The 23,608-nt window shown below is 39.2% G+C and overlaps 1 protein-coding gene across 4 annotated transcripts in view; it reads left to right on the top strand.

Moving 5' to 3' along the window:
* ZNF609 (zinc finger protein 609) overlaps positions 1–23,608 on the top strand; it is a 231,318-nt gene that overhangs the window by 158,367 nt on the left and 49,343 nt on the right. For all 4 annotated transcript variants that reach the window (XM_045067409.1, XM_045067406.1, XM_045067407.1 and 1 more), the window contains one exon: positions 11,495–11,720. In XM_045067409.1, coding sequence (XP_044923344.1) covers positions 11,495–11,720 — 226 coding nt within the window. The remainder of the gene's footprint in view (positions 1–11,494; positions 11,721–23,608) is intronic.

A 23,608-nucleotide genomic window follows, 5' to 3' on the forward strand; every position in this document is an offset into this window, starting at 1 on the left:
GATGCAAAGGAGACAAGGATGTCACATGAATAGAAAATTATGGGCCATTATCCTGATAAACACAGGTACTAAAGTCCTCAACAAAATATTAGCAAACTGAATTCAACAATTCAGATCCCACCATGATCAAGTGGGATTTATTCCAGGGATGCAAAGATATTTCAACATCCACACGTCAGGGGTGCCTGGGTGGCTCAGTTGGTTAAGAGACTACCTACAGCTCAGGTCATGATTCCAGGGTCCTGGGATCAAGTCCTGCATCAGGCTCCTTTCTTAGGGGGGAACCTGCTTCTCCCTCTCCCTCTGCCTACCACTCCCCCTACTTGTGTGCTCTCTCTTTCTCTCTCTGTTGAATAAATAAAATCTTCAAAAAAAAAAAATCAGTGTTACCCAACACATTAACAAAAAGAAGGGTAAAGATTATATGATTATCTCAATAGATGTAGGAAAAGCATATGACAAAATTCAATATCCGTTTATGATAAAAATTCTCAATAAAGTGGGTAGAGAGGGAACATACCTCAACATAATAAAGACCATATATGCCAAGTCCTTAGCTAACATCATATTCAGTTGTGAAAAGCTGAAAGCTTTTCTTCTAATATCAGGAATAAGACAGGAATGCCCACTCTTGCCTTTTTTATTCAACATAGTATTGGAAGTCCTAGCTGGAGAAATTCTGTAAGAAAAAGAAAGACATCCAAATTGTGAAGGAGGAAATTTAAAAAAACAACAACAACAAAAAACTGTCACTATTTGCAAATGACATAATTATATATAGAAAACTATAAAGACTCCTTAAAAAACTGTTGGAACTAATAAATGAATTCAGTAAAGTTGCAGGATACAAAATCAATACAAAAGTCTGTTGCATTTCTGTATACTAATAACAGAATACCAGAGAAATTTAAGAAAAAAATCCCATTTACAGTTGCATCAAAAAGCATAAAATAACTAGGACTAATTTAACCAAGGAGGCTAGAGACTTATGTATTGAAAACTATAAGACATTAATGTAAAAAATTTAAAGACAACACAAATAAATGAAAAAATACTCCGTGCTCATAGTTTGGAAGACCGAGTATCATTAAAATGTCCATACTACCTAAAGCAGTCTAAAAATTCAGTGTAATCATTAATTCCAATGGCATTTCTCATGGAACTAGAACAATTGTAAAATTTGTGTGGAACCACAAGAGACCCCAAACAGTCAAAGCAATTCTGAGAAAGAAGAACAAAGCTGGAGACACCTGATTTCTGATTTCATGACTCCCTGATTTTAAACTCCATTAAAAAGCTACAGTGATTAAAACAGAATGGTATTGAACAGAATTGCCCAGAAATAAACCCAAACATATATGGTCAATTAATTTATGACAAAGGAGCCAAGAACATACAATGGGGAAAGAACTGTCTCTTCAATAAATGGTGTTGGGAAGATTGGACCAACCACATGTAAAAGAATGAAACTTGAACACCATCTTACAACATCTACAAAAATCAACTCCAAATGGATTTAAGGCTTGTACATAAAAACCTGAAATCATAAAACTCATAGATGACAACGTAGGCAGTAAGCTCCTTGACATAGGTCTTGGCATTGATTTTTTTAATCTGACACCAAAAGCAAAAGCAATAGAAGGAAAAATAAACAAAACAACATAAAATAAAAAGCTTCTACACAGCAAACACAGCAAAGGAAACCATCAACAAAATGAAAGACAACCTGCTAAATGGGAGAAAATATTTGCTAAGCATATATATCTGATAAGAGGCTAATATCCAAAATACAAGAATTCATACAACTGAACAACAACAACAAAAAAGTCTGTTTAAAAACTGGACAGAAGAGGGGTGGCTGGGTAGCTCAGTTGTTAAGTGTCTTTCTTTGGCTCAGGTCATGATCCCAGGGTCCTGGGATTGAGCCCCACATCAGGCTCCCTGCTTGGCAGGAAGCCTGCTTCTCCCTCTCCTGCTTTTTCTGCTTGTGTTCCCTCTTTCTCTGCCAAGTTAATCAATCTTAAAAAGGGGGGTGGGCAGAAGATCTAAAGAGATATTTTTCCAAAGAAGATATACAGATGGGCAACAGGTATAAAAAGATGTTCAACACTATTACTCATCGGTTAATTATAAATCAAAACCACAAATTATCACTTCATACCTGTTAGAATGGCTATTTACCAAAATAATAAGAAATAATAAATACTGGTTAGGATGTGGAAAAAAGTTCACTGTTGGAGAGGAAGTAAATTGGTGCAGCCACTATGAAAAACATATGGAGGGTCCTCAAAAAATAAAAATAGAACTATGATATGATCCAGCAATTTCAGTTCTAGGTATTTATCTGAAGAAAACAAAATCATTGAAAGATGTAAGTACCGCCATGTTTATTGCAGCATTATTTACAGTGGCCAAGATACAGAAACAACCTAAGAGTCCATCAGTGGGGGAATAGATAAAGTAGATGTGATATATATATACAATGGAATATTATTTGGCCACAAAAAAATTAAATCTTGCATTTTCCTGTGTCAGCTATACTTAAATTTTAAAAAAAATCATAAGAAAAGTGGGGGAAACTCTTGCCATTTATAATAACACGGTTGGACCTCAAGGGCATTGTGCTAAATGAAATAACTCAGAGAAAGACAAACACCACATGATCTCTCTTATCTTATTTATGGAATCTTTTAAAAAAAATAACTTGAAACAGAGAACAGATTAGCAGTTATCAGAAGCAGGGAGTAGGGTTGGGAAAAATGAGTGAAGGAAGTGAAAGGTTGAAAAAATATATCTTTAAAAGCCAGTTTATCTTTAAAATATCTTTATATATAAAACCTCACCTTGTGAGTACATGTCATTTTATATTCTATGTGACAAAAGGGGAAGTACATATAAAGCAGGTCTGCTGCATGCCAAAATGTATTTTTCTCTAGGTAAAGCACTTTTGCAATTGAGTTGCAAGCTGACCTAGCCAGTTTTTCATGGGATGTCCTTTTTACTTGAAAGTACAACTAAAAGTATAGGTATTCAGAGCTGGGTATTTGCAGACATTTTCTTAAAAGTCAATGAAATGAGCCTATTAACTCCAAGGAAAACAATCAACACTATTTGTTATCAATGTTCAAGCAAACATTGTATTTTTGGAACATTTATCTCCCTCCCCGCCCCTAGTAGTTTGACAGCCTACCAATACCTAAAGGATTTTCTGATGAACTCAGAGGCAATATCAGCAACTATGACTTTTTTGTATTAATGGAATATGTTGGTATATGAAAAAGTTGTATAACTCAGTGAACCATTATTTTCCAAATGACTAATATATGATGTTAAAAATCATGCATGGGTAGAAGAAGCATTCAAAGTACTAGACAGACCCAAGGACTGTATTGTAACAGATTACAAAAAGTTCATTGATACAGTCAGATTCCACATTGCCATTAACCTCTAAGAACTATCAATTGTTTGGTTTGGGTGTCGTATCAAAGAATAACCACAATTACCTGAAAAGGATGCATATATAAAATCTATGTGAGGCCAGTTCTCTTTATATAGTTCAGCACATTTCACCAACAGATTAAATGCAGAAACAAACATGAGAATCAAGCACTTGTCTATTAACCCAGCCATTGAAGAGATTTGCAAAATGTAAATCATTGTCACTATTCTTTTTTCCCTTTCTTTTGAAAAATTACAGCTTTTTTTTTTTTTTTTTAAGATTTTGTTTATTTGTTTGACAGAAAAATCACAAGTAGGCAGAGAGGCAGGCAGAGAGGCGGGAAGCAAGCTCCCTGCTAAGCAGAGAGCTTAATGTGGGGCTCATTCCAGGACCCTGAGATCATGACCTGAGCTGAAGGCAGAAGCTTAACCCACTGAGCCACCCAGACACCCCTATTTTTATTTAAAATGTTACATATATTCATATGTACTAAGTTTTTAAAAGTCATTTTAAACAAGTTAATGCAAGTCAAATTTTTTCTTTTTAAGATCTAGTATGGTGAATATCAATAGACATAGTCCACATCAGAGCTCTTTGGGGTCTTCAATTTTTTGTTTATCTTTTTATTTTGGGATAATTAATAGGTTTGGTGTTTTTTTTTTTTAAAGATTTTATTTATTTATTTGACAGATCACAAGTAGGCAGAGAGGCAGGCAGAGAGAAGGGGAAGCAGGCTCCCCACTGAGCAGAGAGCCCGACGCGGGGCTTGATCCCAGGATGCTGAGATCACGACCTGAGCCAAAGGCAGAGGCTTAACCCACTGAGCCACCCAGGCGCCCCGGGATAATTAATAGGTTTAATAAATAATTCAGAAAGGTCTCATGTATCCTTTACCTAGTTTCCCCTAATGGTAACACCTTGCAGAGCTATAGTACAGTATTGCAAAGGGGATACTGACATTAATGCAGTCCACCTATCTTAAGATGTCCCCCATTTTGCTTGTGCTCACTTGTGTGTTTCTCTCGTTGTGTATGTGTGTATATTTAATTCTGTGCAGTTTGATCACATGTGTGGGCTTGGGTTGTTTACCACATGGTCAAAATATAGAACATCTCCATTACTGTAAGAACTCTTGTGTTGACTTATCTAACCAATCAGCTCTATTACCTCCCACCAACCCTTCCTCCTGGCAGCTAATAATCTGTTCTATGAGTCTCTAATTTTGTCATTTCAAAATCATTAGTTTCATTTTTTTAAATATTTATTTGAGAGAGAGAGTGCACAAGCAGAGGGAGGAGGAGAGAGGGAGGGAAAAAAGAATCCAAGCTGACTCCCACTGAGCTACCCAGGAGACCCTCAAAATCATTAGCTGTTTTTTTTTGTTTGTTTGTTTAAAGATTTATTTATTTATTTATTTGAGAGAGAGACAGTGAGAGAGAGCATGAGCGAGGAGAAGGTCAGAGAGCGAAGCAGACTCCCCATGGAGCTGAGAGCCTGATGTGGGACTCGATCCCGGGACTCCGGGATCATGACCTGAGCCGAAAGCAGTCGTCCAACCAACTGAGCCACCCAGGCGTCCCAAAATCATTAGCTGTTTTAAGTACAAGTTAGAATCTTTCACTTTTAATTTCTAATATAGTAAATACTAACTGATAAAGCCTACATAAATAAAAGCTCTGTAAGGTTCTCTGTTTTTAAGACTATAAAATATTTCCCAAGACCAAAATATTTAAAAACAGCTGGCTTGAGGCAGTGAGAATCATTCCCATTTCTCCTTCCCAAGCTACTACAGAACAAGGTGTGGTTTGTGATGTCTCAATTTAGAATTCTCATAGGGTCATCAATATGAGTGATGATTAGGTTCTTTAGTATAATTTGCTCTATCCATGATATTGGTTAAATTAAGACTTTTCTACTGACATCTGTGATTCTGAATGATTCAGAAGAAAGACTTAAGCTTTCTGTTGTATTCACCTTACTTTGTGGGTTATCGTTGTTTCGTTTGGTTTTATTTAAGATTTTATATATTCGAGACAGCGAGAGAACATGAGCGGTAGGGAGAGGTAGCAGGAGAAGGAGAAGTGGACTCTTGGCTGAGCAGAAACTCTGTTGAGGGGTTTGATCCCAAGACCCAAAGGCAGACACCCAACCATCTGAGCCACCCAGGCATCCCTTGTTTCTTATTTTCTTGATTGTTTTTATATCCTATGGGGTTAGAGAATGGAGTAGAGATGACAAGTTCCAGTCCTGACTTTTTAGGAAATGAGTATGTGAAAGGAAGTAAGAATTGTGTTTAGGAAAGGAAGTAGTTGCTGCCAAAGAATGAATTTTTCTCATTCTTTATTCTTGAAAAGCTAATTCTAGTGCTTCCCTTGAAACAATACAGGAATGGGAGGGATTATCAGCCTTCTGTGGAAAAAAAATAGTTTCAGAGGTAGTACTCAGGTCCCTATCATCACTCATCAGCTGCAAAGTTAATAGCTTTGCTGAAGGAAAATGTGGTGAATTTCAAGTAGGCAGGAGATTATGGATTGAGAAGAGTTAGAAGAGCAGAATAGATGCTTCTCTCAAGAAAAAACCTTTGCCACAGTAATGGATACTGCCATGTAATTTGTATTATACAGTGATTTTATTTATGAGATTTTTCTTCCTTTGTTAAATTTCCAGCATAATATATCCATTCCCACACACTGGGAAGTTAAGACGGGCTTGAATTTTAGGGTCATATGATGTGCTATCTCCTCTTTACCAGAAGAGGTCTTTTGGGTTTGAGCCTGAGATTCTATAGGGATTCTATTCTATAGGGATCTATCATTGCAGGAGATCTCCCTATGGCTAGTCTTATAGTCTTCAAATTATATGTTCACTTGCACTTGCATTTTCTAGTACAAACTGGAGCTGCCTTTACTCCTGACCTTGGCCAGGCTGATTGGTTAAAATTGAGTGCTAAAGTAAGTTGTCTGTGAGTAAGAGAATATGTGGTTTCAAAGAACTGTTTGATGGCTGGTTATGGTGTCAGCTACCGTGTCTTTCTTTTTCACTTTTTCTTCCTTGCCTTCTGCTACAAGATGTCTTGGAAATTAACCAGAGTTACAATCAAATTCTTTTTCAAAGCAAGCTTAAGTGAAATCTGGAACAACAGACCTGCAACCTATGTTTCTCCTTCCTTCTTCCATCTACCTTCCTTCCAGTAGTTAGGGTCAAAGAGTATTTGAAAAGGTGATTTCCTCCTTCACTAATACTTAAATGTTGTATTGTTTTGTGATTTACTTGGAATATTCTATTGTATTCTGTTAAGAGCTTTGTGGAAAGGAGGAATTCAGATTTCTTCTTCCTCAGAAGAAAGAATTCAGAACTTCTTTCTCAGTTACTGTGATTTCTTACCGGCCAGGCTCTTGCAAACAAGCAATTACTGATCTTCCAGGATAAGCAAAGATAATCTGTAATTATTTAAAAAATACAATAACTTTATTTCAAAATCTCAGTCAACAGGAGGCAGTTCAAATAATTGAAGATTTTTTCCTGTATTTTTAATTTTAGAGACAATTAACATAATTGATAAATGGGGAATGCCTGGGTGGCTCAGCAGTTGAGCGTCTGACTCTTGATTTTGTCTCAGATCATGATCTTGCAGTCATGGGCTCGAGCGCCCCTCACTCCCCTGCCAGCACCCTCCCAGCCCCCCACCCCGCTCAGCATGAATTCTGCTTGGGATTCTCTCCCTCCTCCCCTCAATACTCTCTCTCTAAAAAAAATAAAATTGATAAATATAATTTTGAATAAATACCAGTTATTCTTTTTAATAACCCACCATAGGGGCGCCTGGGTGGCTCAGCTGGTTAAACATTGGACTTTGGATTTCCACTTGATCATGATCTCAGGGTTGCGAGATCAAGCCCCACATTGGGCTCAGTACTGGGTGTGGAGCCTGCTCAAGATGCTCTCTCTCCCTCTCCCCATACCCCACATTTGCTTTCTTTCTCAAATACAAAGCTACAATAAAAATTTTGCAAACAGTCAAGTTTTATAGGGGAGTACTTTCATGTTTATCCATGAATCAGAAATCTATATTATTGTTAGTATTGCTGAAGCTGAGTCACTGTAAGATCTTGAAGGACCTTTGGAATTATCAAAGAAAGAGAATATAGTATTTAGTATACTTGATGACATTCTACATTCTATATAATCTTGTCCAATAATTCTGTATAAATCTGAACATTTACCTAACCATTATCTCCCATTATCTTTCATTCTTGGATAAAAGGAGTTTCTTAGAGTTACTGAAGGTTATCAGTAGAGCCATCTTCCTCTCTGCCTTTTGACTATGAAGATGAAGGTATCAGACTCCTATTTGTGAAGAGGAGAGGGAAATATCTGTCCCCAATATTTCTTCGCTGCATTTTCTACCCCCCAAATTATGTTGCAGCCTTAAATTTTACTTCCATCAGTTCCTCTCATGTGGGAGGCAGCTGAAGTCAGTGTATATTACTTCTTGAGAGGAGATTAATGGCTCTGTCCTTTCTTTATTCTCTTCAGTCCTCATTTCTGCATCACCTGCCTATCAGCACTTAGATCTCTAATAGGTGCTATTAAGAGTAATATCTAAAGGTGAATTGAAAAGAAGTATCATTAAAAGATAAAGGACACGCACTGGGGAAATTTAAGATATTTCCATCTTTAAATTCTCTTGTCTCTTTTTAGGTTTTTCGTTTGTTTTGTTGTTAATCTCCCCATTCAGTGAGTCCTGGGAGCCCCCCTGTGGCACTCTGGCATTTTAGAGACCAAGAATTGGCCTGAGTTTTATTGTTTTTATGGCTATTAAGGTATTTAATGACCTTAACTTTTTATGTTCCTGTTACTCAATTTTCCCTGCTGGCTCCAGTCTCCTGACGATTCCTTCTCTTGTGTCCTAGGTATATGGGAAAGGTGGCAAAATAAGTCCTCTTCTGATTTTTTATCCTCTCCTGGAGAGCGGTAAATGAAATTGTGTTTGTTCCAGTGAATAGTAGACTATGAAATCCCATGAAGCCACCTAGGTTATTAGATGAATATCACAGAGCTGCTTATTATGCACTGTGGCTTAATGTAGATTATAGATGTGACCAAATGGTAATTAGCAGAGCTAGAGCTGTAATTAAACATTATTGTGCTGCTCCGTGACTTCTCCTCCGATTTCTGTTGCAAAGTAGGGAACTGAAGAGTTCCAAACCAATAGGTGGATTTCTTTATTTCTCCCCCCAACCAAAATCTCTTTTAATTAACTGACTAAATGAAGTCATCCTCACACAAACAGAATCCTGAATTCTACTTACTACTGCTGATCAGTTAAGAGTAGTTTGGTGCATATACATATTAATTGGCTCTTTGTATAATACATTTTGTTTTTCTAACTGATTATTTCTGCTAAGTTCCTTCTCTGCATGTATTCTGTAGCAGGGTTTAACTTGACAAACTGAATGCAACAAGGGTGTTTCCTACTTAAATCTTAGATGTTTTTTGGATCTGTCAGTATAGAACTAGGGGCTTGGCTTTATTTACATTTTTAGTAGCTTCCTTCCCTTCTCATTGGTCTCCCAGAGGCAGTGAATGATCTACCAGGAAATGAAGCCATTTCTAGAAAACAGCTGCCCTTGATGGCTGAGAGAGAGAGAGTGTGTGTGTGTGCGTGCGCACACATGCATGTGTAGGCACAAGTGTGTAGGTGACTCCCTGGGGACTTACCTCCTTTTGTGTTTTGGATTGCTGCCTCAGCAATGGAACAGATTAGCAACAGGACATGCTCAAACAAGGCAGTCAGAAAATTCAGAGGAGTGACTTAAAGATTCAGTCTAATCTTGTGTCCAAGAAAGAGGACATTGCTGGAATTTCTCCTGATAGTAGAAGAATGGTATAGAAAAGACAACAACCTCTTAGGCAAAGGAAATGTACATACTGATTGTGAAATTGTTTTTGTCTCAGTTCTTCTGCAGGAGAAAAAAATAGAAAAACAGAGGTGAGGCCAAGAGTAAAGATGATCTGTGTACTCTGTTGTAATTCTGGAGATCCAAAGTGTTATGAGCTACCTTCTTGAAGCATTCCTGAAAGGGCTTGATGGTTAGACCCAGATTCCAGCCATATACAGGGGTAGCAGAGACTTGAGCTTACTTTTGTTTTCACCTTCAAATCTGTGCATAGAAATTTTACAGGTCTTTCGGGAATCTGGCACATCCAAAGAAAGCAAAGATATCTTTTGGCCTTGACCATAATGCAGAAAATTCATTATACGGGCTTTGACTTTCTTTTCTTTTTATGAAAGAGGTGGAGTTAGGGAAGTATGGGGTTGGGCATCAGGGGGAAGGTGGGTGCATGACAACAAGCAGATAATGATAATGTTTTGGCAGCCTTTCAGGGACCAGAATTCATCAGAATCTGTGTTCTAGCATTCAGTGGACTCAATGATGATTCACAAATAGCAGTGACTTCTACCCCAAGAAGTGAGAGCTGACTGCAGTAGAGGCTATACCCAGATCTCAGCTTCTAGAGTAGTATCTTAGGCCAGGAAGGGGTGTGTGTGTGAGTGTGTGTGTGTGTGTATGTGTGTGTGTGAATATGTGAATGTGTGTGTTAAGAAAGGAAGGTAGAATATAGGTTCAGCAGTGGACATTCAGTAAAACCAGAGTTCTGTTGCAGAACTGTCCAGCAGCTTGGATTATGAATGCATATGCGGCTCTCTAAATGTAGGTCCATTGAAGGAGTATATTCAAACTGCACTAAAAAATCTTTTGTGGGGCACTGGGTGTCTCAGTCAGTTGAGTGTCTGATTCTTGGTTTCTGCTTAGGTCATGCTCTTGGGGTTGTGAGATGGAGTCCTACATCAGAGCCCCATGTACGCTCTGGGCTTGGCAGGGAATCTACTTGAGAATTTTCCCCTCTGTACCGCCCCCGCTCATTTGTGCTTGCTCTCTCTCAAAATAAATAAATCTTTTTTAAAAAGTCTTTCACAAGGTGAAGAAAATCACAACCCTTGACTCTCATTTTCTAGGTCTTTTGAATGGTATCATACTTAATCTTCAGGGAAGATCAGTCAGTGTGTGAACTGAGTGCTTTCGCATGTGCAGGACACTGTTCAGTTAGGATTTGGGCACTGTAGACTCAGAGTATTTTCATGAGTCTGATAAATGCTAGGATTTAAAGAGTTAAGGGATTATTATCTTCTTCATTATAACTTTTAATTCTGGATATGTTGAATTTTTGGTTTCTAAGTGATTGCATTCTTGTGAGAGGTTCTAGTTTTAGAGGTAGGTTGCTGGTTCTTGTGTTCACCTATTTCTGTCTGTGTGTGCGTAATCAACTTCATCTGCAGACTGCCATGAATTGGCTTCTGGATAGTAATAGCACCTGCTGTTCCTTAAAGTTAATTTGATGTTGGATTCATGCTCCAAAATGCCATTCTTATTAACCAGTCACTGTTGTAATCTCTAAGGGTTAGAAACCCCCATCGGGTTGCTCCTAGCCCTCCTATAACTTTTAAGTAGATGTTCTTCTAGTTAAAGATGTTAAAGCTCTAGTCTTCTTGAAGTGACATTTCAAGGCTCTGGATATTTTCTCCCTTTCTTTATCTCTTCCCATATTCTTGGATTTTGTACCTGATTAATGTATTATTTGTCAAATGATAGATTGGTGGGAAACACAGTGGTGGCAGTAGAACATGCCTCAGAAGTCTTTTCTTTCTCATCAATCTATGTGCTCTAAATACTGTTGAAATCTGGACCTGGTTCTTTATCACTAGAGGTTTTTAAATGAGACAGGATTTTTTTAGTACACTTTTAGCTAAGCACAGTTTATGAGGAAGATCATTAATAAGAAATACAGCTTCTCCTACCACAGGGTACACTCATATAAACAACTAGATTTGTAGTGGTATCACAAGCTGGAACTTGAAAGGAAGGACCAAAATCTTATATTTAGAGCCTTCCACGCTGGCAGGAAAGAATGTAGGACTAGATTAAATATAGAGAAGGTATTTCCTCTAAATGTTTTCTCTGCAACTCAGCTACTACTTTTCTTCCCTCACAGATGGAGTCTCCTGTCTCTACACCAGCGGTGCTGCCACTGCACCTTTTGGTACCAGTGGTCAGTAATGACATCTCATCCCCCTGTGAGCAGATCATGGTTCGTACCCGATCAGTTGGGGTCAACACATGTGATGTGGCTCTGGCTACAGAGCCTGAGTGCCTGGGCCCCTGTGAACCTGGGACAAGTGTCAACCTCGAGGGCATCGTGTGGCAGGAAACAGAAGATGGTAAGTGCTATGTGGGACTTTCCCATCCCTTCTCAACCTGCTTCTGCCAACACGGGCTTATCGTGTAAATAACACCAAATATTTATTAGGAGTCTCAAGTGCCATAGTCTGCTTATGATACCTATCCAGATGATTGCAGCAAACTTCTTAGTAAGATCGTCCAGTTTCTAGAGTTTGCCAGTTTTTAAAATTAATTATCTACTCTTCATATCAATCAACAGTATCGGCCCTTGTATTTAAGCAGTCATTTGATAAGTGTTAGCCAGGTAATTTAAACAGGGCCTATACTCTCCATACTCCTCTGTATCATTTTATATGGGAGAATTTGAAGGTAAATGAACTTTATTGGGTCAGGCTTGAGGAGAATAAAGTAATGAAAGGACAGCTGTGGGAGTCAAGGAAATGGAAAACATTCACTCTTAAATTGACTTGGTGTTGGCTCATTGAATATGCAACTCTGGCCTTTTTTAACACCTGGAGGTGCAGCCAGCTCCTTCCCACTGGTTGCCTCATTGCCCAGCCACCCACGCCACTTCATGCATCTGTCACTTAGTACTGATTTTATAGGCCTAGGCAACAGGGAGATGTTTACATGGTCTTGTTTTCAGGCATCCACTAAGCAATTGGCTCACTGTTGGGTGCTTCTGCCTGAGGCTACCATCCAGACTTGTATGTTCCATTTGCCCCTGAGAACAGAATTTCTTCTATTTTGGAAGTTCATAAACCTAAAATTTAGAGGTATAAAGGGAGTTAACCAAGTATTCCTGACCCCTTGGTATCCTTTGATTTCAGCACATATATTCTTTTTATAAAGAATCTAAGTTCTTGTTAAAGTATGTGTGGTTTATGGAGGCTGGGCCTCAGGGTCCCATCAGGTCTTGGCATCAGTAACCAGACTTTCAAAGCATCCCCACTCTGGAGTTTAGAGGCCCAGAGGAGCGCAGCTCATTATCTCTAATTATCATAAGCTATCTTGTCAGTTTGCCCATGGAAATTCAGGCATTTCATTGTGGTCATTCTAATCAAAGTCTGTTCCTCTGAATGTTTTGTTGTGATTCGGTATTTATTTAAAGACTACCATGCAGTAGGCATTGAGGTGATATAGGTTAAGAATTCTGTATTTTGGGGGCACCTGGGTGGCTCAGTGGGTTAAAGCCTCTGCCTTCAGCTCAGGTCATGATCCCAGAGTCCTGGGATCGAGCCCCACATCGGGCTCTCTGCCCCATAGGGAGTTTGCTTTCTCCTCTCTCTCTGCCTGCTTGTGATCTCTGTCAAATAAATAAATAAAATCTTTAAAAAAAAAAAAAAGAATTCTGTGTTTTTGGCTTTCTCATTGTTAAACAGCAATATAGTAAAGTTTCAGCTTTCAGAATAACATTGCTGATGAGGTTTTATTATGTGCCTAAAACCATAATGCCAAAAAAAAAAAAAAACCTATTGTGTTAAAAACTGATGCAGGGACAATGGAGACAGAAGTTGATTCTAGAGGTTGACTCTCAATGTGTGTATTCAGTATACAATCTGGAAATCACAAGTGGCTATATCTCTTGTTTTAAAAATGTCATCTGCCTATGGCCAAATGTCTAAACAGCCACAATGTCTGTTGGAATGACAAACATGTCCAGACCTTAGCTCCGTGACACCAAGCAACCTTCGGGGTCTGTTACCTCAATATATTGAAGATAGAAGACATAAATTCCCTGCCTGTTTATTCTATCCATCTTTATGATGGTGACTTTTCTCCAAGGGCAAGATGTTTTTCATATGTGTGAACCTGATGAAAACTTTGCAGGAAAGTGAAGCTAAACCTTTCAGTCTCCTGAGAACAGTGGTTACTTTTTTTTTTAATCCCAGGATTCCTGTTCTCCCTTCCTGCCAAGGCAATGTTAGCACACACACAAAAAAATTTTTAAATTATTTCATCTGAAAGCTCTGTGGTTATACCTGGCAGCTTATTACCAAGTTCCCCTGTTACATATTTTGCATGCACCCTACATCTTATTTCACAGTAGTTATCAGATTTTGTAATTTTATATAATTCTGTTTTCCAGTAATATCTATCTCTTCCACTTCTTTTCTTTTTTTAAGATTTTATTTATTTATTTGACAGACAGAGATCACAAGTAGGCAGAGAGGCAGGCAGAGAGAGAGGAGGAAGCAAGCTTTCCTCAGAGCAGAGAGGCTGGGGCTGGGGGCAGGGGAGGGAGCAGCCTCCCTGCTGAGGAGAGAGCTGGATGTGGGGCTCCATCTCAGGACCCTGGGATCATGACCTGAGCCAAAGGCAGAGGCTTTAACCCACTGAGCCACCCAGGTGCCCCTCTTCCACTGTTTTAGAATTCTGTGAGCTCAGGGACTCTGTTTTGCTTATCACCGAATATCTAATACTTAACACTTGGCCTCTATAGTAGGCCCTCAAAAATATTTGAGTGAGTGAATGCTTACATCTAGTTATTGTCATTTCTAGATCTATGTTAACATGTATTTAATGGATATTATAATAATTATCTGAACTTAGAAACCATATCAAATACTTTATAAAATTCTAAACCTTCTCTGAAACTCAGAATAATTACTGCTGTCACCAGGTAGTGAGATCACTCTCACCTATTTATATCTGTAAGATTTTTAGTTCTCCTACTTTTAATACCATATTTTCTCCCATTTACTATATTGTGTTTCATAGCTTAGTACCTCTTCTCTTTCTTTTTCATTCATCACAAGGGAAAGAGAACTGTTCTGCAATTAGATACTATACTCTGCTTTCTGGCCCTCCCATAGGGCCTTCACCTGAACCATCAGTTGGCAAAGGTCTGAACTGGGATCAGAGTTGGTTTACATTCCTTTTCATCTTCAAGTGACAGAGATTTCCTGCAAAGATCATTCTCTGCAGATCTGTAAGATACGGTATACTGAGTCAGTCCTCAAGTTAATAATAAGAACTATATACAGATACTTTAGAAAAAAAAATCCTTCAGCCTTCTAGGATTTTTGTCTGCCACCTGACTCTTTGTACTTCTGTCTGTCTCTTTTCCCAGCAAACTACTATCTTCAAATAGAAAAATCCTTAGAGCTTAGAGAGAAGCTGTGAATGCTTGGCCTCTGAGGGAAATGGAGGATCATGAGGTCCTTGTAGAACTGAGCTACCTTGCTGAGAACAGGTGTAGGGGTCAGGAGCTCAGTTCTTCCTGGTTTCTTTGCCTACCTGTCCTGCAGTATTGCTTCTTTCTTCCCTATCTCTCAATGCAAAACTTGCCTTGGAGACATTTTTAAATTCCTGCAGATTCCATCTCTTTTTAGGCTGTTCATAATTCAGCCAGTACTGCAAAGATCGTCCTTGACTAGGACGATCAACTAAGACCCAGGTGTAACTTGGAATGTTTTCTTTGACTTTTTTGAGACTTAGCACTTACGCGGAGGTCTAATTCCATCTGATTTCATTTTGTCCCACCTTACTTCAAATCAGAATAACAGGGGTGCCTGGGTGGCTCATTTGGTTAAGAGTCTAACTCTTGGTCTCAGCTTAGGTCTTGATCTCAGGATCGTGAGTTCAAACCCCACAATGGGCTCTATGCTGGTCATGGAGCCTGCTTTTAAAAAATAATCGAAATAACAGGTTCCCAATCCATTCCTAGTTCACAAGGCTTACTTTAACCCAGGGTCCTAGAACAGTGTATAATAATCCTTAAGGCAGACCATGTTCTTTTACTGAGGCAAAATTGCTTCCTGGCTTCTGTAATGTTTTTAAGAAAGGCAAGGCTGACTTAAAGGCAAGAATTCCAAGAGATGCTGTAGGTTTTCCTTTCTAAGCAGCCACACTAAGTGTAGCATTACTTTATCAAATGTGCTTTCTGGAAGAATTTGTGGTATAGTGGAAAGAATACCAGAGTGAAGAATAGGAGAGCCGTATACTAGTTGACTATGGCATCTTAAAATATTAATATCAATGATGAAATTTCACTGTACACTTGTCATATAGAGTTGTTTTCTCAGAAAAAAGGAAACTACTCGCCTTGCCAGTCTCCCATTCAGAAGATCACTCACATTTTTCAACTCCTGATCCTAGTCTGACAAGTGGAAGAATTCACAAAACCCAGTTGCTTTTGGTGCAAGCATTTGCTAGGTGGTAGAAGCTGAGCTCGCAGTACTGCTTAGCATTCCCTTCATTCACCTTTAGCACAGTACTGCTTTAGCAATCCTGTTGCATTCACCTTTCCCAATACTTACCTCATTCTAGATTCATTAGCACAGTTCATTCTCTCTTCATGCTCTTAAGCAACTAGAATCAAAGACACTCGCCTAACTAACCCCTCCCACTTCCCTCTTCTTTATTAAAATGTATTTTTATGTCCTATTATTTCTTTTTTCTCCTTATTTTAAAGATTCTTTAAGACTTTATACCATGAATTTTATCTACTTTTCTTCATCTTCATTATTTCCCCTTCTATTTAAACTCCCCCTGCAACAGTTACTTAGAGTGAAAGTTTTTTCCTCATCTTTGCTACCCTTTTGAATTTCTCTCCTTTTCTTCAGTACTTGCTATTGCTCTTAACGGTCTCTTTTCACCTACTCAGTATCGTATATCATCTTGCCATCAGATTTCTTCTGCCACCATTTGACTGAAATCATCTTGTACCAATGATCATCTGTTTTCCCAAGGTCTTTCTCAGTCACCCTAGACTTTTATTTTTTTTTTAAGACTTTATTTATTTATTTGACAGAGAGAGATCACAAGTTGGCAGAGAGAGAGGAGGAGGAGGAAGCAGGCTCCCTGCCGAGCAGAGAGCCTGATGCGGGACTCGATCCCAGGACCCTGAGATCATGACCTGAGCCGAAGGCAGAGGCTTAACCCACTGAGCCACCCAGGCACCCCACCCTAGACTTTTAGAAGCTCTACTGTTTCTCTATTCTTGAAACTCTCCTCTCGTCTTTATCCTACCTCTCAAAAATCTCATTTCTTGGGATCGGAGGGAGACAAACCATAAGTGACTCTTAATCTCACAAAACAAACTGAGGGTTGTTGGAGGGAGGGGGGTCGAGAGAGGGGGTTGGGATTATGGACATTGGGGAGGGTATGCGCTATGGTGAGTGCTGTGAAGTGTGTAAACCTGGTGATTCACAGACCTGTACCCCTGGGGATAAAAATACATTATATGTTTATAAAAAAATAAAAAATTTTAATAAAAAAATCTCATTTCTTTTTTTGACTGGTTATTCTCTTTATTTTGTGTCAGTCCCTCTTCCTCCTTGTATTTATTAAGTCAGAAATTCCAGGAAGGCTTTTAGGATGCTGAAATATTGATCAATTCTGTTCTGTTGGCCTTTAGGGAGGGCCTGTGGTAACTTGTGTCCCACCCCTTTCCCCCAGACAAGGAACCTTATCCACAATATATTTTTTTCACATCCTGTGTATTCCATAGTGGAGAAAGTTGAGGAAACATTGACTAAGAATGGGATTTGGCTACAAGGAATGGAAGATGAAGTAATAGTGATTTAATAGAAGAAAATTCTGAATGTAGGCAGTCCAGGACCAGTATGATGACTTCAAATGTAATCAGTGTTCTAGGCTCCTTAAAGTTACTTCTTCATTGCAAAATTGCTAATGTAACACTAGACATCACATTTACTTTCCAGGCTTGAAAATGAAGGAGAAGAGGGGCGCCTGGGTGGTTCAGTGGGTTAAGCCTCTTTGGCTCAGGTCATGATCTCTGGGTCCTGGGATCAAGCTGCGCATGGGGCTCTCTGCTCAGCGGGGATCCTGCTTCCCCTTCTCTTGTGGCCTGCCTCTATGCCTACTTGTGAGATCTCTCTGTCAAATAAGTAAAATCTTATTTTTAAGATTTTTAAAAAGAAAGAATATGAAGAAGAGTAAAGTAGCTTTGGCTTCCCACCTAATCTGTTTACCTTTAACAAATTTTTCCAGAAGCCAGATCTAAGACTTAGGCCTACATCTCATTGGCTACCCCTTCTGCAAAGGAGACAAGGAAATACTGTGTTTTAACTGGATACATTATTTACCCACACATGGGAAGCAGCCTTCTCTGCCGTTCTTCTTTGCATAACCTTCATATGTCATAACTCCCACCAGAAGTCATTGGTTCAGTAGCTTCCTTTTAATAAGTGCAGTCTTTTATATTCATGGCTTCAGCTGTTTCCCTTGTATGAACAATCCCCATATCGTTATCTCTAGACTTGACCTTTTGCCTAATCCCATTTCACATATCACCAGAAGCTGATTTCTTACATTCAGAATGTCTAAAAAAGAATATTCTTTCTCCTGAAATTTTGCTTCTCTTTCCCTCTTCTCTATTTCTCTTTATTATATCTACTTTCATTACCTGTATTACCATCCTAACTGTTTACTAGGCTCAAACCTCCCTAGAGTTATTTCTGACTCTTACTTCTTTACCTTTTTTTTTTTTTTTTTTTTAAAGTAGGCTCCACACCCAGCATGGAGGCCAGGGTTGGCCTTGAACTCACAACCCTGAAATCAAGACCTGAGCTGAGACTAAGTCAGACACTTAACCCACTGAGCCACCCAGGCACCTCTATTCTTCAACTTTTTTTTTTTAATAGCTTTTTAGTAGTTACTCTGGGGATTACAATATGTGTGTTCAACTTTCCACAATCTACTTAAAATTGGAATTTTCTTTTGCCACCTCAAGTGGAATGTAGAAATTTTACCACTATTTAAGATTCTTTACCTTCTCTTCTTTATGTTGTAATTGTCTTATGCTCATTGCCAGAACAGGTAAAATCAAAATAAGAATAAGATCTGAAGTTTATATGAAATCCAGATTTCATTGTCCATACATAAAGTTTAATTGGAACCTAGGCACACTTCATCTATTTTCAGCTACTATGCACTAGAGTGGCAGATCATATGGCCTGCAAAGTCAAAAATCTCACTGTCTGATCTTTTACTAAAAAGTTTTTAAACTCCTGGTCTTATGTATTACATCTAATACATTGAGAACCCCATCAGACAGTCTTTAAAAATTTTTCCCTTTCAGTTGTGTGTTATATACTTTAAAGACTCAAGAGAATGGTTTATTATATTTACCTGTATACTTAACATTTCTGTGGCTCTTTCTTCATTCCTGGTTTTCCAGTTGTCTATTATTTTCCTTTTGTCTAAAGAATCTAATTCTTTTGGAGCAGGTTAATTGGCTATTAATTCTCTAAGAATGTCTTTATTTCACCTTAATTCTAAAAAACATTTTTTCTGGGGGCACCTGTGTGGCTCAGTGGGTGGGTTAAAGCCTCTGCCTTCAGCTCAGGTCATGATCTCAGGGTCCTGAGATCCTGCCCTGTATCAGGCCCTCTCCTCAGCAGGGAGCCTGCTTTCCCCGCCTCACCCCGCCCTGACCCCACCTGCCTTTCTGCCTACTTGTGATCTCTGTCAAATGAATAAATAAAATCTTTTTTTAAAAAAGATATTTTTTTCTGGATATAGACATCTAGGTTTACGTTTCTTCTTATAATTTAAAATTGCTCTATTTCTTTGTACAGCTTCCATTGTTTCTAAGAAATACACAGTCACTTAAGTCATTTTTCCCCTATAAGTAATGCGTCACTTTCCTCTATTTGCTTTCAGAGTTTTTCATTTTGATTATGATGTGTGATGTGTCTGATGTGGATTTCTTTTGTGTTTATCCTGTTTGGGGGTTTACTTACTTAACTTCTTGAATCTGTAATTTTCTTTTTTCAAATTTTTAGAGTCTTCAGCCATTACTTGAAACATTTTTTTCCATTCCACTGTCTTTCTCCTGCCCTTTTAGGAGCACAGTAACATAAACATAAACAGTCCTTATTAATTTCCACCTGAGATTCCTGTGTACTTTTTCTCCTTTATTAGACTATAAGATAGCTGAAGTCAGGAATTTCATTATATATATCATTTTATTTCCCCCAAGAACTAGTTCAGTCTTTTCACAAAAAGTAAAATAACCAGTAAATATTTGATTAATAAAATTGTTTGTGCATTGTGCTTTTGTATTTCAGGTATGTACGTAAAAATCTAATTTCTTGATAACTTCTCTTGGGTTCATTTGGTGTGTGTGTGTGTGTGTGTATATATTTTTTTTTAAGATTTTATTTATTTACTTGACAGAGAGCGATCACAAGTAGAGAGGCAGGCAGAGAGAGAGAGGGGGAAGCAGGCTCCCTGCCGAGCAGAGAGCCCGATGCGGGACTCGATCCCAGGACCCTGAGATCATGACCTGAGCCGAAGGCAGCAGCTTAACCCACTGAGCCACCCAGGCGCCCCATCATTTGGTATATATTGAATAAAAATAATGAGGGATTTTGTAATCCTTACTTACTTCCCTTCTCCCTCCCTCCCTTCTTTCCTTCCTTCTTTTCTCCCTTTCTTCTACCTTCTTCCTTTCCTCCCCTCCCCTTTTCTCCCACTCCCCTCCTCTTCCTTCTTTTCTCCTTTTCCTTCCTTTCCTTCCTTTCTTTCTTGTGTCTTCTACCACCAATCTTTGGAAGTTTCAAAAATCAGAGATAGAACCTTAGGTATTTTCAAAGGAAGTGGTTTGAGGTTATATTCTGAAGAACTTGAGCATGGAGAAGCAGTCATAAGAGGAATATGGGGTGCTGAGTGGGCAGACCCCAGGCTCTACTTCTGCTACCCCACCAGATGCGACCCAGAATAGTTATACTTAGGGGTGATTTATATGTTAGGTCTCTTTGTGAAACTATATTTGTAGGGGATTCTTTTGCTAGAAAAAGTTTCTGTATCATTTATCTGGGTTCACCTTCCCTCTCCAAGAATATCACTCCACTCAAGATTATCAGAAATACCAAAAAATATCAGAAAGACAGAAATTACAGGGCTGTAGAACCATGTTTTTGAAGCTGAAGCAGGTACAACTCCCTTGTATGTCATGAAAAGCTGTATGATAAGTTTGGTCTATCTTCCAAAGCTAAATTCCAGCTTAAAGATTTGGTGGGGAGGAGGGAGTTTCTTTTTTTTTTTTCCTTTTTTCTTTTTCTTTTTTCCTTTTTTTTTTTTTTTTTTTTTTTTTTTGAGATTTTATTTATTTATTTATTCGTGAGAAACAGAGAGAGGGGCATAGGGAGAAACAGGCTCCCCAAGGAGCAGGGAGCCTGATGTGGGACTCAATCCGAGGACCCCAGGATCATGAACTGAGCCAAAGGCAAATGCTTAACCACCTGAGCCACCCATGACTCCCAGTTTCAGTTTTTATATCCATTAAAGGTTTGTTATATATAGGCACAAGCAGACATAAAAAGTCTATGCATCCCCATCTCCACATTTTTATTCAACAGCTAAGAATGTCAGGAACTGTTTGAAAGTAACTGTTTCAAGGACTAATAGTGTCTTAAAGGCTTAATAGTACAGACCAGATATCTGAACTAGTGTCAAGAAAGTTGGGTTCCAGAGCAGATTGTACCATTAGCTAGGTTGTATCATCTTGGGTAAGTTTCTTAACTTATCCTGGCCTTAGATTTCTAATTTATGGGGGTCTGGACTAGATCTGCACTGTTTAGTAAAATGTTTTTGTTGGAAAAATGCTGTTCAAAGTGGTAGTCCAGTCACATGTGATACTGAGCACCCTAAAATGTGGCACATGATACTGAGGGTTATTAAATTTGTTTGTTTTAAAGATTTTTATTTATTTGGCAGAGACACAGAGAGAGAGGGAACACAGGCAGGGGGAATGGGAGAGGGAGAAGCAGGCTTCCTGCTGAGCAGGGAGCCTATTTGGGGCTCCATCCCAGGACCTTGGGATCATGACCTGAGTCGAAGGCAGTTGCTTAATGACTGAGCCACCCAGTCACCCTGAGGGTTATTAAATTTAAATGGTCACATGTCACTAGTGGTTTACTGTATTGGGCAGCATAGGAGCTAGAAGAGCTTTACATTATATGTACTCTAAAAGTGCAAATATACACTGTAATATAGAAAGAAGGGTAAGTATGTGGGAGGATGAAGAGGGTGGGTAAGTAGCTGACATCTACACAGACCCAGGGTGACTTCTATGACTCTGGCCCCCATTACCTGGGAGAACATTTGGCCCTGCTTCAAGCTCAGTGGTTGAGCCTTGTGCTTTGGTCTGTGGGTTGCAGTTTTCTCATTATCAGAGTAATAGGCAGTGGTTTTGCTTAGCAGGAAGTTAGTTTGCCTGTGGTAGCTCCACTGAGAACCTGCCTCAGCAGTTCTTTTTCCTCATCTGATTGCAGATCCCAGCTGCGGGTCTTTATCCTTCTTGCTAAAAAGAAGGGGCTGTCCATTCATCATCTTTCATGGAACTGATAACCTTGGTAGTTACCCTTGGTATATTCTGTGTGATTCTGATGTAGGAAAGTATGTGTTTGAACCGTGAAGTACCTAATTTTATATATTTATACTGGAAAGTTAACTGGTTCTCAGCTTCTGATTTTTATTTTATCTAGGCTATAATTTACAGTCCTTCACCTTCAGTCTTGCCTTAAGCTGCACTTACCTTTAGAAAGAGATGGTACAGGGACGCCTGGGTGGCTTAGTTGGTTGAGCAGCTGCCTTCGGCTCAGGTCATGATCCCAGGGTCCTGGGATCGAGTCCCACATCGGGCTCCTTGCTCAGCAGGGAGCCTGCTTCTCCCTCTGCCTCTGCCTGCCTCTTTGTCTGCCTGTGCTCGCGCTCTCTCTCCCTCTGTCTCTGGAGTCTTAAAAAAAAAAAAAAAAAAAGAAAGAGATGGTACACAGTGACCAAGCTTTGTCCACTGCTTAGCTAGTTGCTTACTAGCCTGACTTCCGCAGAAACAGCTCCACCAATAGCACAGTCATAAAGAGTCTAGCAGCCATTGTCTGGCACCACAAATCTTCATAGCAACAGACCACCACATGGCAACAGCAGTCACACAAAGGAAACATTAGGGAAATCGATACTTACTTTCTCCCACCCCTCCCCCACCCAAAACATCAGCCAGCACATTTTTCCCACCTAGCAGCTTATTCCCAGGGGATGCTTCAGGGCAGTTGCTTGTCTATATACCCTTGTGGATTATGTTATCTGCCTACTGTCATATACTTAAATCCTGAAGCCCTAAAGATCCTAAAGACTTTTTTGAGTTTCATTTTATGAATTGCAAAATAAACTAAGCAGGGGAGAGAGATGTCCTTTTGTGCACTGTCACCCCCCACCTCCCTCACCCCTGCAAAGCACAGTGGGGTAGTACAGTTGGCCAGACTGTGGACTTGGCAGATGAGCAAGGTTGCTTCCAATGAGATTCTTTTGATATTTCAGTTGTTACTTTAAGATGGGTTCAGAGACAGACCTGTTTTGTTATTAATGTCATCCTTTAACAAATAATTTAGTTCCTAATACTTATCTATGAAACCCAATAAGTGATACGTAGGCAATAAAATACAGTCTGGTATAAACTGGGACTGATCACTAGCCTCAGTTAATTTAGCTTTGGCTTATGATTCCAAGAGGTAAAAGGGATAAGGTTGTTTAACTGGTCTGGGTCATAGTGTCCTCATTTGTAAAATTGGGAGGTTGGACTACATATCTCTGCACTCCTTCCAGCTGTGATATTTACAATTCTGTGATCATTTGTGTAGGACAGACAAGAGAACTGTCTTTGTTAATCACTGGTTGTGGTGAGATCTGCTGGAAGATGTTGTTGAACCCTCTGGTCTCAGTGCTTACACTGCTAAAAACAGGTCCTGGCCCTGCCCTGGTTGATAAAGCTGCTGTAACAATGATGGGCAGAAGCTATTAACAAACTTGGCAACCAGCCTTTTCTCCCACAGCAGTAGTTTTCAGACCAGTTCAGGCAGAGCTTTGCTCCCAGGTCGCTGCTGCTGCCTCTTAATGATACCAATAAGAACTCCCTTTTCCTCACTTCTCCCTCTCTGTCTCTGACTGCTTTATG

Source organism: Mustela putorius, unplaced genomic scaffold (genome assembly GCF_011764305.1).
Source record: "Mustela putorius furo isolate JIRA1106 unplaced genomic scaffold, ASM1176430v1.1 tig00003896_pilon_pilon_pilon, whole genome shotgun sequence".
NCBI classification, from domain to species: Eukaryota; Metazoa; Chordata; class Mammalia; order Carnivora; family Mustelidae; genus Mustela; species Mustela putorius.